Source organism: Camelus ferus, chromosome 4 (assembly GCF_009834535.1).
Source record: "Camelus ferus isolate YT-003-E chromosome 4, BCGSAC_Cfer_1.0, whole genome shotgun sequence".
Lineage (NCBI taxonomy): Eukaryota > Metazoa > Chordata > Mammalia > Artiodactyla > Camelidae > Camelus > Camelus ferus.
The window spans coordinates 58,135,083-58,147,669 of NC_045699.1; the positions used below are offsets into that span (position 1 = coordinate 58,135,083).

General features: G+C 45.0%; 1 protein-coding gene and 1 long non-coding RNA gene across 2 annotated transcripts in view; one reads left to right on the forward strand and one right to left on the reverse strand.

Annotated features, from left to right (window-relative positions):
* Window positions 1-12,587, forward strand: part of LOC116663239 — a 133,412-nt gene that overhangs the window by 118,943 nt on the left and 1,882 nt on the right. The gene's annotated exons all lie outside the window — the stretch shown is intronic.
* Window positions 1-12,587, reverse strand: part of TNC (tenascin C) — a 91,048-nt gene that overhangs the window by 36,902 nt on the left and 41,559 nt on the right. The window contains 5 exon segments of the mRNA XM_032478278.1: window positions 110-382; window positions 3,154-3,426; window positions 4,039-4,261; window positions 4,263-4,312; window positions 4,819-5,091. Of these exon segments, the coding sequence (XP_032334169.1) occupies window positions 110-382; window positions 3,154-3,426; window positions 4,039-4,261; window positions 4,263-4,312; window positions 4,819-5,091 (1,092 nt within the window).

A 12,587-nucleotide genomic window follows, 5' to 3' on the forward strand; every position in this document is an offset into this window, starting at 1 on the left:
CTAAGCAGCAGCAGCAGCAGCACATGGAAAGGATTTAGAGACGGACAGAAGCTGACGCCCTGCACGATCTCTTGAAGAGGAAGCATCATTGACAGAGAGGGGGAGGTACCTGTGGAGGCCTCAGCAGACAGCACTGGTGTCCTATAGCCCCGGATCACCCCGTAGATGGTAACTCTATAAGGGGTGGCAGCCTTGAGGCCCGGGACGTCCACAGCCCGCAGGCTGCCGGGCACCGTGAGGTTCCGAGCCGCCTCCACCCTGTTGGCCTCCTGCACCTGAATGACAAAGTGCTCATAGGCCTGGTCTGCTGCGGTCCAGTTGAGTTTGAGGCCATCCCAGCCAGCCTCGGTCACGGCTAAGTCTCCCAGTTGGGGGAGCTCCGCTGAAGAAGGACAGAGAGGAATTTGTCAGTCCTGCAAACCGAGAACGAGGAAACTACATGTCCCAAGCCCAGCTCTAGGGAAGAGAGAAAGGGGCAAGAGAGTTTCTTGTGTGTGTGTGTGTGTGTGTATGTTCTTGGTCTTGGGGCATTTCCAGTTTGAGCTGTGGTAATCTGGCCACAGCCGCCTTCAGGAGTTGAAGACGGTCAGAAAGGGGGACATCTACATTGTTCATTTTTGAGGTGGCAGGGCCCCCAGGACCACTGACAACCCACCGGGAGGTCTCTGAGCATCACGCAGGACCAGCATCTAAAGGGCACATAAAAAAGGTGGGTTGCGGGTCAGGGTAAGGGAAGTAGGAATTAGTTAAAAGTACAGGCATTGAGGGCAAATGAGCTTTGGTTAGAATTCCAGCACTGGTGTTCGTTAGCTGCGTCATCTTGGGCATGTCACCCAGCTCATCTCTGAGCCTTGCTCTCCTCACCTTTAATTGGAGCTGACAGTACCATTTCTTTGGGGTGTATGATGATTGAATGATAATTTTTGTAAACCTCTGAGTTTATATCTGACACATACGTGACACAGAGTGAGAGCTGGACAAGTGACAGCCTAACATATACAGTTATTCCTCAGGTATCTTTGGGAGATTGGTACCAGGACTCCCAAAAGTAACAACCTGAGTATGTATATAAAATAGCATAATATTTGCAGATAACCTATGCACATCCTCCTGTACACTTTCAGTCATTTCTAGATTACTTATGATACCTAATGCAATGTAAATGCTACGTATATAGTTACCAGCACATGGCAAATTCAAGTTTTGCTTTTTGAAGCCATCTGGAATTTTCTTCCCTAATATTTTCAATCTGAGGTTGATTGAACAGTGAATGTGGATGCCCCGGATAGGAGAACTGACTGTATATCACTGTTTTTATGTTTCCCCTTGGAATTTCTCGGTCATGTGGGAGAGAATTACCTGCTTCATTTCATTACTTGACGTTTGAGAGATCATCTCATTGTTTTGGCCACAGACTATCTTACTGGGCATATGACATATGGCAAATCAGGTTTGGGCAAGTCTGATGTTTTATCTCGGGACTTTGCTCTCAGGGATCATCGGTTCTGTATTAGATTTTTGGCTTGGCAATTTCCCTCCCACCTTCTCCTGATTGTACTTTGTGTCTGAATGAGGAATGTCTGCATCATAAAGCAAGGCTGTTTGTGTGAAATGAGGGCCTGCTCTTAATTAAAAGTGACTATGTTTTGCATAGCAAATGGCATTGAGTGGGGCCAGCTATTCATTTTTGTACAGTGGAGGAAGTAAATTTAAGGTAGTCATTGCTGATTTAGAAAGTTTGAATTCTGGATGTTAAATGCAGTCTCCCTACCTCTCTTTTTAAAGCTGGGGTGGCCATGGATTTGACATCATAAAAGAAAATATCTGCAAGATTTCAGCCCGAAAAGGTCTGATGCACTTGTTCTCAGGTGTTCTAGGATTCAGCGCACCAGGAGAGTCTGGTCAAACCTGACCTTTCGGAGGGGCCGTATTCAGACTGTGTTCCACACAGACTTGGTGCTTTTGTGCAAGAACCGAGCTGGGGACATGGAGGCAGGCAGCCCTCTCCTCCTTCCCAGCTCACAAGAACAGCTGTTCATTTATCTGTCATATAGTGGGGTTCCTTGTAAGCTTCCACATGCAGAAGGAATTCTCCTAAAAACGAAAGTTTACAAACTACAGATGGAGGTCATTAGCATGCTATACCTAGATCTCACAGGTCTCAAAGGCCCCTTTTGCTCTTGTTTGGTTGGACGATATTCCAAGGAGCACAGGCCATTGATAAGCTGGCCAGTTGAGGTGTATTACAACATTACTTTTCTTATTTGGGGAATTGTGAGTAGTTTCTAGCAGGGACCAGGTTTATTTGGTATATATGAGCAAGAAAAACCAATTCATTTGATTAGGTTATTTGGGTGGCGTTTTCAAAACACAGGATGTGTGGAGAGAAGGGCACTGGGTTTAAGGCCCAGCATAAAACCCTATTCCCCCATATCAGGCCCATTTTCCCATGTCCCTTTTAAAACCTGTTTCTAGAAGCCTCCGGACCAGCACAGAGTTTTCTGTAACAGATGGAGCCGCATATTTTCAGGGGACATATTGAGATGAATTGTTTTTCCTCTCCAACTGAATCAAAAACTTTAAAGTCAAATGTGGCCGTCCTTTCTTGGAAATAGCCCTGTCTCAGGGGTCTGTTAAGGAGAAAGGCTTGGCTAATTTCAGCAGAAGATGACAGATCTTTTCAAAGGTTATTCTGTGGAGGTCCGACCGCAAGACAGATGGCAGTTGGTGACTCTAAGACCACTCATGATAAAATTTCTCCAGAAACTTCAGACCCTATTCTGTGTCACAGTCCTCCTGTTCATGCTATTTATACTATGATACGTAACTGTCTGATAAATTTAGCTATTTGCCATTCACAATCTACTATGGATGGGTGCTTTGCTAAGCACTTTGGTTCATTATTGCTCATGACAGTGTTCTGAGGTAGGAGTATTATCTCCAATTTGAAGTTGAGAAAATTAAGGCTCAGAGATATAGAATGGCATACCCAAGAGTGGCCAGTAAGGTGGAATTCCAAACTAGACCTTAGAGCTCATGTTCATGCTGCCTGCCCAGAGCTCTGCGATAAGGCCCTGACACATGGGGAGTCCTCTCTGTTCCAAGGAGAGGCTGGTTCAATCACGTCTCGGGTCTGGGAGGAGGGTTGTATACCTGTGATGACCTCCACAGCAAGGGGTTGGGTTCTGTGGCCCCTGACCTCGCCATGCAGGGTGACTGTGTAAGGGGTACCAGCCCTGAGGCCTGGGATTTCCACGGAGCGCTGGCTGCCAGGAACCGTGAGGCTGTGAGCTGCTTTGGCCTGGTCAGCCTCCTGGACCTCAATGACAAACTGCTCATAGATCCCATCGGGGCTGGTCCAGCTCAGTCTGAGGGCATCCCAGCTAACCTCGCTCACCGTGAGGTTTCCCAGATCTGGAACCTGCTCTGCATAAGGACACAGAGTTGCTGAGTTACTACAAAAGGCAATGGCAAGCTGGGATGCAGGTGAGATGGCATTTTGGATATGGTTGGGATGAGTTGTCCGGCTAGCATTGATACAGACGCCTGATTTACAGCAGGTGTTGAGCACACTCTAATTGTTGGCACTAAAGCCAGGGTTTTTCTCTTCAGCCTTTGGGAATGCAAGATAGTTCTAGGAATTGTTCATAACTTCTATTCTTGACATATAAATGGGACTATAGGGAGTCTTTTGTTGTGTTTTTAAAATGAGCTCAGATCAATGTTTTTATTTTTTTCCACTTGTAGAATGTGCTTTCCAACTTCTTAGATACTGTGACTGAAACTTACTTTGAAAGAGGAGTCACCTCTTAATTTATGTAAAAGAAGAATAGATGGAATTTTCCTTGGAATTGGCTACCATGCTAAGGCTAGGACTTGGCCAAATAAGGGACAGGACATTTGGATGGAAGCAGGGATGATTCACTGGTATTCCCTCCAATGTGGGAGGGGCTGAACCCAGCTTAGAGCAGGGAAGAGCTTTGATCCCTCATGAGCAGGCAGTGGGAAAAAGCAAATTAGTGAACTAGTGTGGAATACCTGTCAAGACTTCAACAGAGAGAGGGGCAGTGCTGGAGTCCCGAGTGACCCCGCGGATGGTGATGGTATAGTGAGTGGCTCCCTTGAGCCCAGGCAGGTCCACGGACCTCAGTCCTCCCGGGACAGAGAGGTTCTGGGCTGCCTCGACCATGTCAGTCTCCTGCACCTGAATGAGAAACTGCTCATAGGCTCCTTCCGGAGCTGTCCAGTTGAGTTTGAGGGCAGTCCCAGCCCACCTCAGACACCGTGACCTCTCCCAAATGGGGAGTTTCTCCTGGAGAAGGACAGAGAACTAGTTTAATGATCAAATCACACACCAAGATCCAGGGACTCCTTAGCAAAAGAATAGGCTTTATATCACTTTAAAAAAATGACTTTCTTTAGATAAACGTGCATCACGCAGCTTCCTAAATTTGATAAGTAGAGCTAAGTAAGAGAGCGAAGTATAGGAAAGCATTTGTGATCTTATTTTATTAAGGAATTGCCTTAACATCCCTCACCAGGAGGGAGCCTGTTCGTGAAGCCAAAGGTCCCTGCCATTGGGGGCCATGTGTATAGTCCCCAGGAGGGGGCTCTGTACAGCCCCTAAGGGTGTTATTCACATGGTGTGCATGTGAAAGCTGCCCCAGGAGTGGTACAGCCTGGTTTCTTCCCATTATTAGGTACCACAGTGCTCTAACTTAGGGAATTCAAGTGTGTTCGAAAGCCAGTTACGTCTGATTATCCTTGGGCAGTTTCCTGTTGGGAAAAGCAGAAGCTATAGACAGAAAGGCAAGGTACCTGTGGAGGCCTCAGCAGACAGCACTGGTGTCCTATAGCCCCGGATCACCCCGTAGATGGTAACTCTATAAGGGGTGGCAGCCTTGAGGCCCGGGACGTCCACAGCCCGCAGGCTGCCGGGCACCGTGAGGTTCCGAGCCGCCTCCACCCTGTTGGCCTCCTGCACCTGAATGACAAAGTGCTCATAGGCCTGGTCGGCTGCGGTCCAGTTGAGTTTGAGGCCATCCCAGCCAGCCTCGGTCACGGTGAGGTTTTCCAGTTCAGGGGCGTGGTCTGAATAATGACAGAGATGGGGTCAGTTAAGCCATTCCTGAAACGCTTTCCATCTGTGAGCTCAGAAATGGCAAAGCCACTGCCAGGGCTGGGAGACCGTGGAGGCCCCAAAGCCATCCTGGAGCCATCACTCACCGCATCCCTGAGCAGTCCTGTTACCATCGAAATACCAAGAGAAAATCAATATGATTCTTATTTTGCCTTGTTGCATATTTGGGTTTGTCCTTTGAAAATGGTGTTTTCCTCTTGATCAGTGTCCTGTGGATTTAGAAAATGCTACATGTATGGGTTAGTACTGCTCCGGGCTGCAGTTTCTGTCTTGGCTGAAGTGTCTCTCATCTTAAGGATGAGAGCAGAAGGAACAGCCTTCAGCTATTCTCAGGATCCTTGGTCTGAGCTGCCCAACCTTCTGTATTTTGAGAAAATTATTCCTGTTAGACTCCCTTCCTTTTTGTGTGTCCTCAGTCTCCTCTGGAAGGTTTGTTTTATATTGGGGCTTTTGTCAGTTTCCAGGGCTCAAATCAGATTACATAAACCGCTTCAGAAAGGTCAGAGATAAATTAGCACAGCACAAGTAAGGCTGACCTGAGGAAGGCACCAAGTCTTTGCAAAACTGTCTCTCATTGAATAGAAGGAAAGACTGAGGCCCTGGGAGAAATAGTTTATTAAGCTCAATTAAAATAGAATGTGCTCTATTCATTTATCTCTAAAATGAGCAAAACACAAAACACTCACTTGTCTGAATATGCCTTCAAGGTGAAAATTGGCCCAGGGAGGAGCCTGGTGGAATTTGCATCATCTAGAAAGAAAGGATTTTCTCTGGAAATAGATCCTCTAAACAACAGATTAAGAATGGCCTTGAGCTCATTTAAGAGAACAAATTGTTTCTCTGTGTGTGCCTTAACACTGGCTGCTAATTTTAAATCAGCCCTACGTGTTTATTAAAACAGACCTCTTTACTCGAAAATCTTAGCTTGCAGTTGCTTTGAAGATACTCTTTCAGAGGGGAGAATATTTCTTCTCCAAAGTCTGTTTGATTCAAACTTTACCGCATTCCAGGGGAATGTTCTTCCTAATTGCTTCACATTGGCAGAGCTTACACTCCTTCAGATCTCGTTTGATCTAGAACAGGGGTCTGCCAGCTACAATCTGAGGGTCAGATCTGGCCTGCTAGCCTGTTTGGGAATAAGTGAGCAAACAGCAGTTTTTATATTTTTACATGGTTGGAAGAAGAACCCAAAGAAGAATATGTAATGAAAGATGAATATATATGAAGCTGAAATTTTGATGTCATGAATAAGGAACACAGCCATGCTTGTGCGTTTATGTGTTGTTGATGGCTGCTCGTGTGCTACAAAGGCACAGTAGAGTAGTCGAGACAGAAACCATATGGCCTGAAAAGTCTAAGATATTTACTGTCGGGCCCTTTACAGAAAATGTTTGCTATACCTGACCTTGACCTTTGTTCCGTGGCCTCCTCATTTAACCCAAATCCATGTCCTGGAGCCCTCACTCAAGATCCCATAGCAGTTCTTAACTACACAAACATGGTCTAGTCACACAAGAGGGAACCCCAAGCTCAAAGTGATATATCTACTTTTGGGGGACAAAAAGGGAAAAAGGTGAGCCATCTTTTAACCCAGTGGCCCTTGTGAGCCCAGGAGCAGTGCTCCAGATATAACAATTATTTCCTTGACCTTGGGATCTTAGCACAACTAAACTCAGGAGCGTGTCCTTTTTAAAAATTCCAGCAGTCCTCATGCATAAAGAGATGTCGGACAAAAACCAATCTAAGCAAAACTGTGAAGTCAAAGAAATCAGTCCTGTGGTCCGTAAACTCTTTCTTATCCCATTTCCCTCTGTTTTTTTCCTCCTGCTGTCAAAACTGCTTGTTAGGAACTTAACTGACATTGACAGTCGACCCCCTTTATGTGAATTAAGTCAGTGTTTCCTCTCCAGGTAACTTGCCTTTTAAGCTGTCTGATTATGACACAAAACATTTTTTTCCATGAAAGTAATTTCAGGTACCAGGTTGCAAGAGATATGAGGAGAATTGCCTAACTGGGCGGTGGGAGGGATTACAGATTATCTGTTAAATGGCTGCAGTAAAGATGGATAGAGAGAGGAGAGGAAGAGATCCACATTAGAAAATGTCTCTTCCTCAAGAAAACCATCCTTCCTCTTTGAATCAGCTCTTTCATATGCCACGGATACCATTATATAAGGTCCCTCACTTCCCACTTCATTTCTTCATACAGTTGATAGAGTAATTTTCATATCATGTCATGTTGCTCAATAAACAGGTCATAATCATGGTGCTGATACTTCGACTTTCGACTTTTTCTTGGGGGGTGGGGGTAGGCAGATCAAGGAAGAGCATCAGTTTGTATTTAGTGCTGTGACTGTGACTGCTGTTGGGTGGGTGCTCCTGGTGCCCCACCCAAAGCCCTTCACTAAGCAAATGCTAGTCAGATAAGTAAGAGGTGTAACTTCAAGGAATAAAGGAATAAAATCAGCATAGAAGTTAAAGGGAGGTGGGTGAGGATTATGAAAAGAGAGGGGTAATATGAATAAAAATACAGCAAACAATAGTTGAATTGGGTTCCAAGAGACTTCACATTAATGTGGACTCTGCATTTCAATGGCAAATTACACACTTGTGGGCTTACTGTCCCAGAAGCCCAGTGTTTCCGTTGTATAGTTCCACACTGAATTTCTTGGCCTTTCTTTATGAAAAGGCTCTTGTCTTTTCCTTTCAGCTGTGCACTGGCATCTACCCTCTGAGTAATGTCAGTGGGCCTGGGAAATCAGAATTTCAAAATCCCGTTTCTGTGCTCATGGTGGGTTGGCCAGCTGGCCTGCAGGAATTTCTGGCTGTGCCAGCTTTAAATCTTTAGATTTCCACCATCATGTAGATAGTAATTACCAAGTGCTGACTGATGAGGAAACCACTTTTAGTGTCCACTGGTGGGAGAGAGAGTGATTCTCCAACAGCAGCGGGGATGGCCAAAAGCTAGCCTGAGGACCCCCAAGGGTCGATCACATTTCTTTGATCTCATCTTGTAAAGTTAAGATAGTTGAAATAAAAAGCCTTGCTTGCCTGAAAACTTTTCAGAGTCTTAATACTGTAAAGAATGAAACCCAAGCCTCTTAGCATGATACTCACTGTCCTTTGTGATGGTCCCTGATGGTGCCTCGTCCCCTGCTGTCTCCTGTTCTATCATACAGCAGGACTCTACGTCTGGTGTTTCACCAACAGAAAGTTCCTCACGCCTTTGAGCGTCTCACATGCTGTTCCTCCAGCTGGAAATGTTGTTACTCCCTTCCCCACTTCAGCAAAATATTACCTCTTCCAAAAAGGCTTCTCTGATAACCCGCATCCCCTTTGCTCAGGCCTGGGATGGCTTTCTGCCTCTGTGCTCCCGTAGCTTCCCACACTTTCCTCTAAACAGACTCGTTGCATTCTTATAATTTTGGTTTTGGTTCTCTCATTCTCATTGCAACGTGCATGATTTCCTGAGAGGAGGGGTTGCGTCTTTCTGTTCTCAGTACCAGCATTGCCTGACCCATGGCAGGTAAGAAATAAATATTTGTTGGATGGATAAATATTTGAGTAAATTTCAGTTTGCTCCAAGGGAAAATCAAAATGGCAAATTAGAGTAGAATGTTTTCTATTACTTGCAGCTGTGGCTAAAAACAAAACTCCACCTCTCTGCTTCCCAAACCCTTGAGAATTACTGGGGTATCACTGTTGAGTCTTGTGTGGTATGGAAAGATGCTTTATTGGCCTTGTGTTTCCATACATCATCCCTGCTTTATGTCCCTTACTGCTATAGCAAATTCATGGCCTCCACTTAAGGCAGGGTTTCGTTGAGTTTATCAGAATACAGATGCAGGGTGGGGGTGGGGAAGATGCCTGGCACACACTGATTTTGTTCAGAGCTAACAGGGATAGTGCCTCTTTTCATTTCTTTCCTTCTTTTGTTTCTTCTTCCATTTTTTCCTCTCTCCCTCCCATCCTTCCTTCTTTCCTTCCTTTTTTTATCCGGAGTAAGCTTAATTGAAGACTAGAGAATGGCTCTCTTTCCCTTAATCCTTGAGAGACAGAATTTGGGCTGTTGATACAGAGATGAAAGAAAAAGACCGGAGGATTCAACGGAAACACTGCCTCTGGAGGAGCTGGGGTCCCCAAATCCTTATGAAGCGCATGCCACGTGTTTGTGTGTGTGTATGCGTGCGTGTGCGTGTGCGTGTGCATGTGTGTGTGTGTGTGTGTGTGTTCAAGGTACTGGGGCTGCAGCACTGGATAAAGGAGACAAAGTCCTTACATTCTGGTCAGTAGTAGGAGGCAGGCCATAGATAAACCAACTACTAAATAATATCAGGCCAGGTATGTGTCATGAGGAACTCCGGAGCAGCATGAAAGGATAAATCAGGATAGGGCACCACTTTGGATTGGTGGCCAAAGAAGTTTTTTGGGATGATACTTGAGCTGAATGAAATGAGGGAGATGCCATGTGAAGAACTGGGAGAAGAGAGGTATCTAGGCAGCAGGAATAGCATGTACAAAGGCCCTATGGTAGGAGCAGGCTTGGCATACTTAAGGAACAGTGAGAAGGCCAGTGACTGCAAGGGGACAAGTGGTGTGAGTGAGGTCAGAGAGATGGGAAGGACCAGATTCTATAGGGCTGTGCAGCCTGTGGTTGGTCTTTGGGTTTTATTTCAGGCGTGATGAGCAGCTAGGTAATGCCAAGGCTAGGGCCCTGGAATTCTCTGGGAAAAGCACTCTGGGGCAGCCAGTTTGACATCTTCTCTGTAAAACCCATAGACAACAGGTGGCACTTTGCAGACTTCTGCTTTTAAGAATCTAGTGACACAGAACTGGGAGACCCTTTCTTCTGACGTTGGAACCTACAGCCCTTTGACATTTCAGGACTCACTAGGTACATGGTACATTCACCCATGCACTCCCACTCCCACTTTTCCTGTTATTCTTCCTCCCCATGTGTTTACCAAGGCCAGGTGCCTGGACTTCTTCTTTACCTATTCCACAGCACACTCCTGTTTGTCTTTTCTGTTCTGTCCAAATTTTCTTCCCATTTTAAGACTTTTCTGAGCCCAGGGGCATCCTGTGCTTCCCCTGCTGTACCCTCCACACCTGCAGTTAGAGCTAGGGAAGTGCTGTGTGGGTCTGTCTGTTTCCTAGATAGTGAGCTCCTTGGAAGCACAGACCTGTCTTAACTGCTCCAGTACCCCTAGAGCCTCGCCCGGAGCACGGCTGTGGCACACTACGGACTGAGTAGGTGTAGGAGATTGGGAAGATGGACTTCAGGTAAAGGAAAGAAATGTCCACCTCACTTTTAATAAAATAAAATAGGGCTATGGAGAAGCCATAGAGAGAAATATTCCAGAGACAATGGGGTAGGAGCCCATAAAGGAGACTTTGCACATTTTTCCTGTAATGAGGAATGTCTTTAAATATACAATGTGATTTCTTTGAAACAGTGTTAAAGAGGCATGACTAGGAAAATGAAACCACTGAGCCCTTGGGATACCAAAACTGGGCTCTTAGTCACAGACAAAGTAATTCCAGCCTGCGGTTCAGTTGAAAGCTTTCATCTCCCTGAGCTGCTGAGACCTGGGGATTCCCCACTGGAGACAGGCAGTAGAGTGGCTATAGCCAGAGGGACAAATGTTTGAGTGGGGATGCGGAGCTCTTCTGATTGAAAAAAGCAGGGAAAAGTGAAGAGAGAGAGGGAAAGAGAGAGAGAGGCAGGAAGAGAGGGAGGGAGGAAGGACAGCAGGGAGCGGGGAGGGGAGAAGGGGGAGGCGGAAGAAGAAATTCCCTTTTGTTTCTCTGATCCGTTTGTTTTCCTTGACACTTGTAACAAGCTCGAGTTTATACAGCTGAATTATTCACATCTCTGCCGTAGATTTCTTCTTCCTGATTTCTTCTTCCTCTCTCTCATCTGTGTCTAAGCCACCCCGTCCAGAGCATCCTTGACGATCGTCTCACAGTTGGGTGGGAAGCAGTCCATGCACGTCAATAGAATTGACTACCTGAGCTCACATTAGACTCTTCTGAAGAGGCTGCTCTTTGTCTACCAAACAAATACCCTTTCTCTCTTTCTTCGTTACAAACAACCGCAGTTTTATGTGGGCAACAACACACTCAGCCAGAAGACTACCTTTCCTAGACTTACTAGAATGACTTGGTTAGAATTGGCCCGTGAAATGTAAACATAAATCATTGGTGAGTCTTTCCAGAAAGACTGATCTAGGAGGTACATTTTTTTTGGTTTTGGTTCTGGTTCTTCCTCCTTCATGCTGCCTAGAAGGCTGTACTGAAGCAGCCATGTTGTGACATGGAGGTGACTTTGAGACTGGAAGCTAAAGACTAAGGCTCATGGAACAGAAAGATAAAAGGAGCCTAAGTCCCTGGTACTTTGGAACTGCTATGCCATCCCTGACCCACCTGACCTCAGACTTCTTACTTTATGAGAGAGGAAAGCAACTTTTATCTTGCTATTAAAAATTGGAGATTTCAGTTATATGCACGTGAAAGTGTTTATAAATGACAGAAACTCTGCAAGGAATTTCCAAATATGCCCATGATTACAGCCCCTTTTCTTATTGAGATTTCAGCTGGAGTAGCATCTCTGCTATGACACTTTCTCTGGCTGCTCCCTTTCCTTGACTGCGTTCCGTCAAACATTCTGAATGTCTGGTCTTCCCCAAGGACTGTGAGCAGAAGCACTTGAGTCAAAAATAATACTGCTAAGTACGTAATCCACTTTTTCCTCAAATATCAGTGTACAGCAGTGTATTCAGTGGGTTCTTAATAAGTATTTACTAATTAAATTGAAACTAAAGATTACTACTTGTCATACCCAATGAATGAACATTTTCCACCTATACTTCTAGAATATTTGGGGGCCAAAACTAAATGTACATATTTTTCACATAGGAAGAACTGATTTTTTTTTCTGATTTTTTTTTAATTTAGCCATTGAGAAAATGTGGAAGCAGGTACAAAGAACAGGATAATTCAGCTAGAAGGGATACTGGAGGTCAGGACTTAAGCTGTCATGGAAAAATAAGGTTCCCCTCTTAGTGACTAACAGAAAAGAGAAAATGCGCAGGGCACCATGGAAGGCGCAAAAGACCGTGTGCAACTTTTCAGGTAACCTTAGAGGAAAGCAAAAGACCTGGAATAAAAACATTTAATGGGAAATAACCAAAGAATTATTCCCAACATCTTGGTCATCTTGAAAAGAAATAAAATGAAAAATTAATTAGTTGTGCTAAAGAGGAAGGAAAGAAAAATATAAAAATTAAAGATTCTATAAAATGCGTAAAGTTTAAAAAAAAAAAAAGAACCAAAGACAAACACAAACTCTGACGCTTTAAGTTCTCCTAGGAAAAAATATTTAAAAACCACTATTCATTGCCCAGCTGGGGACCTTTGCTGAGTCAGTTGACTAGAGGAAAAGGTA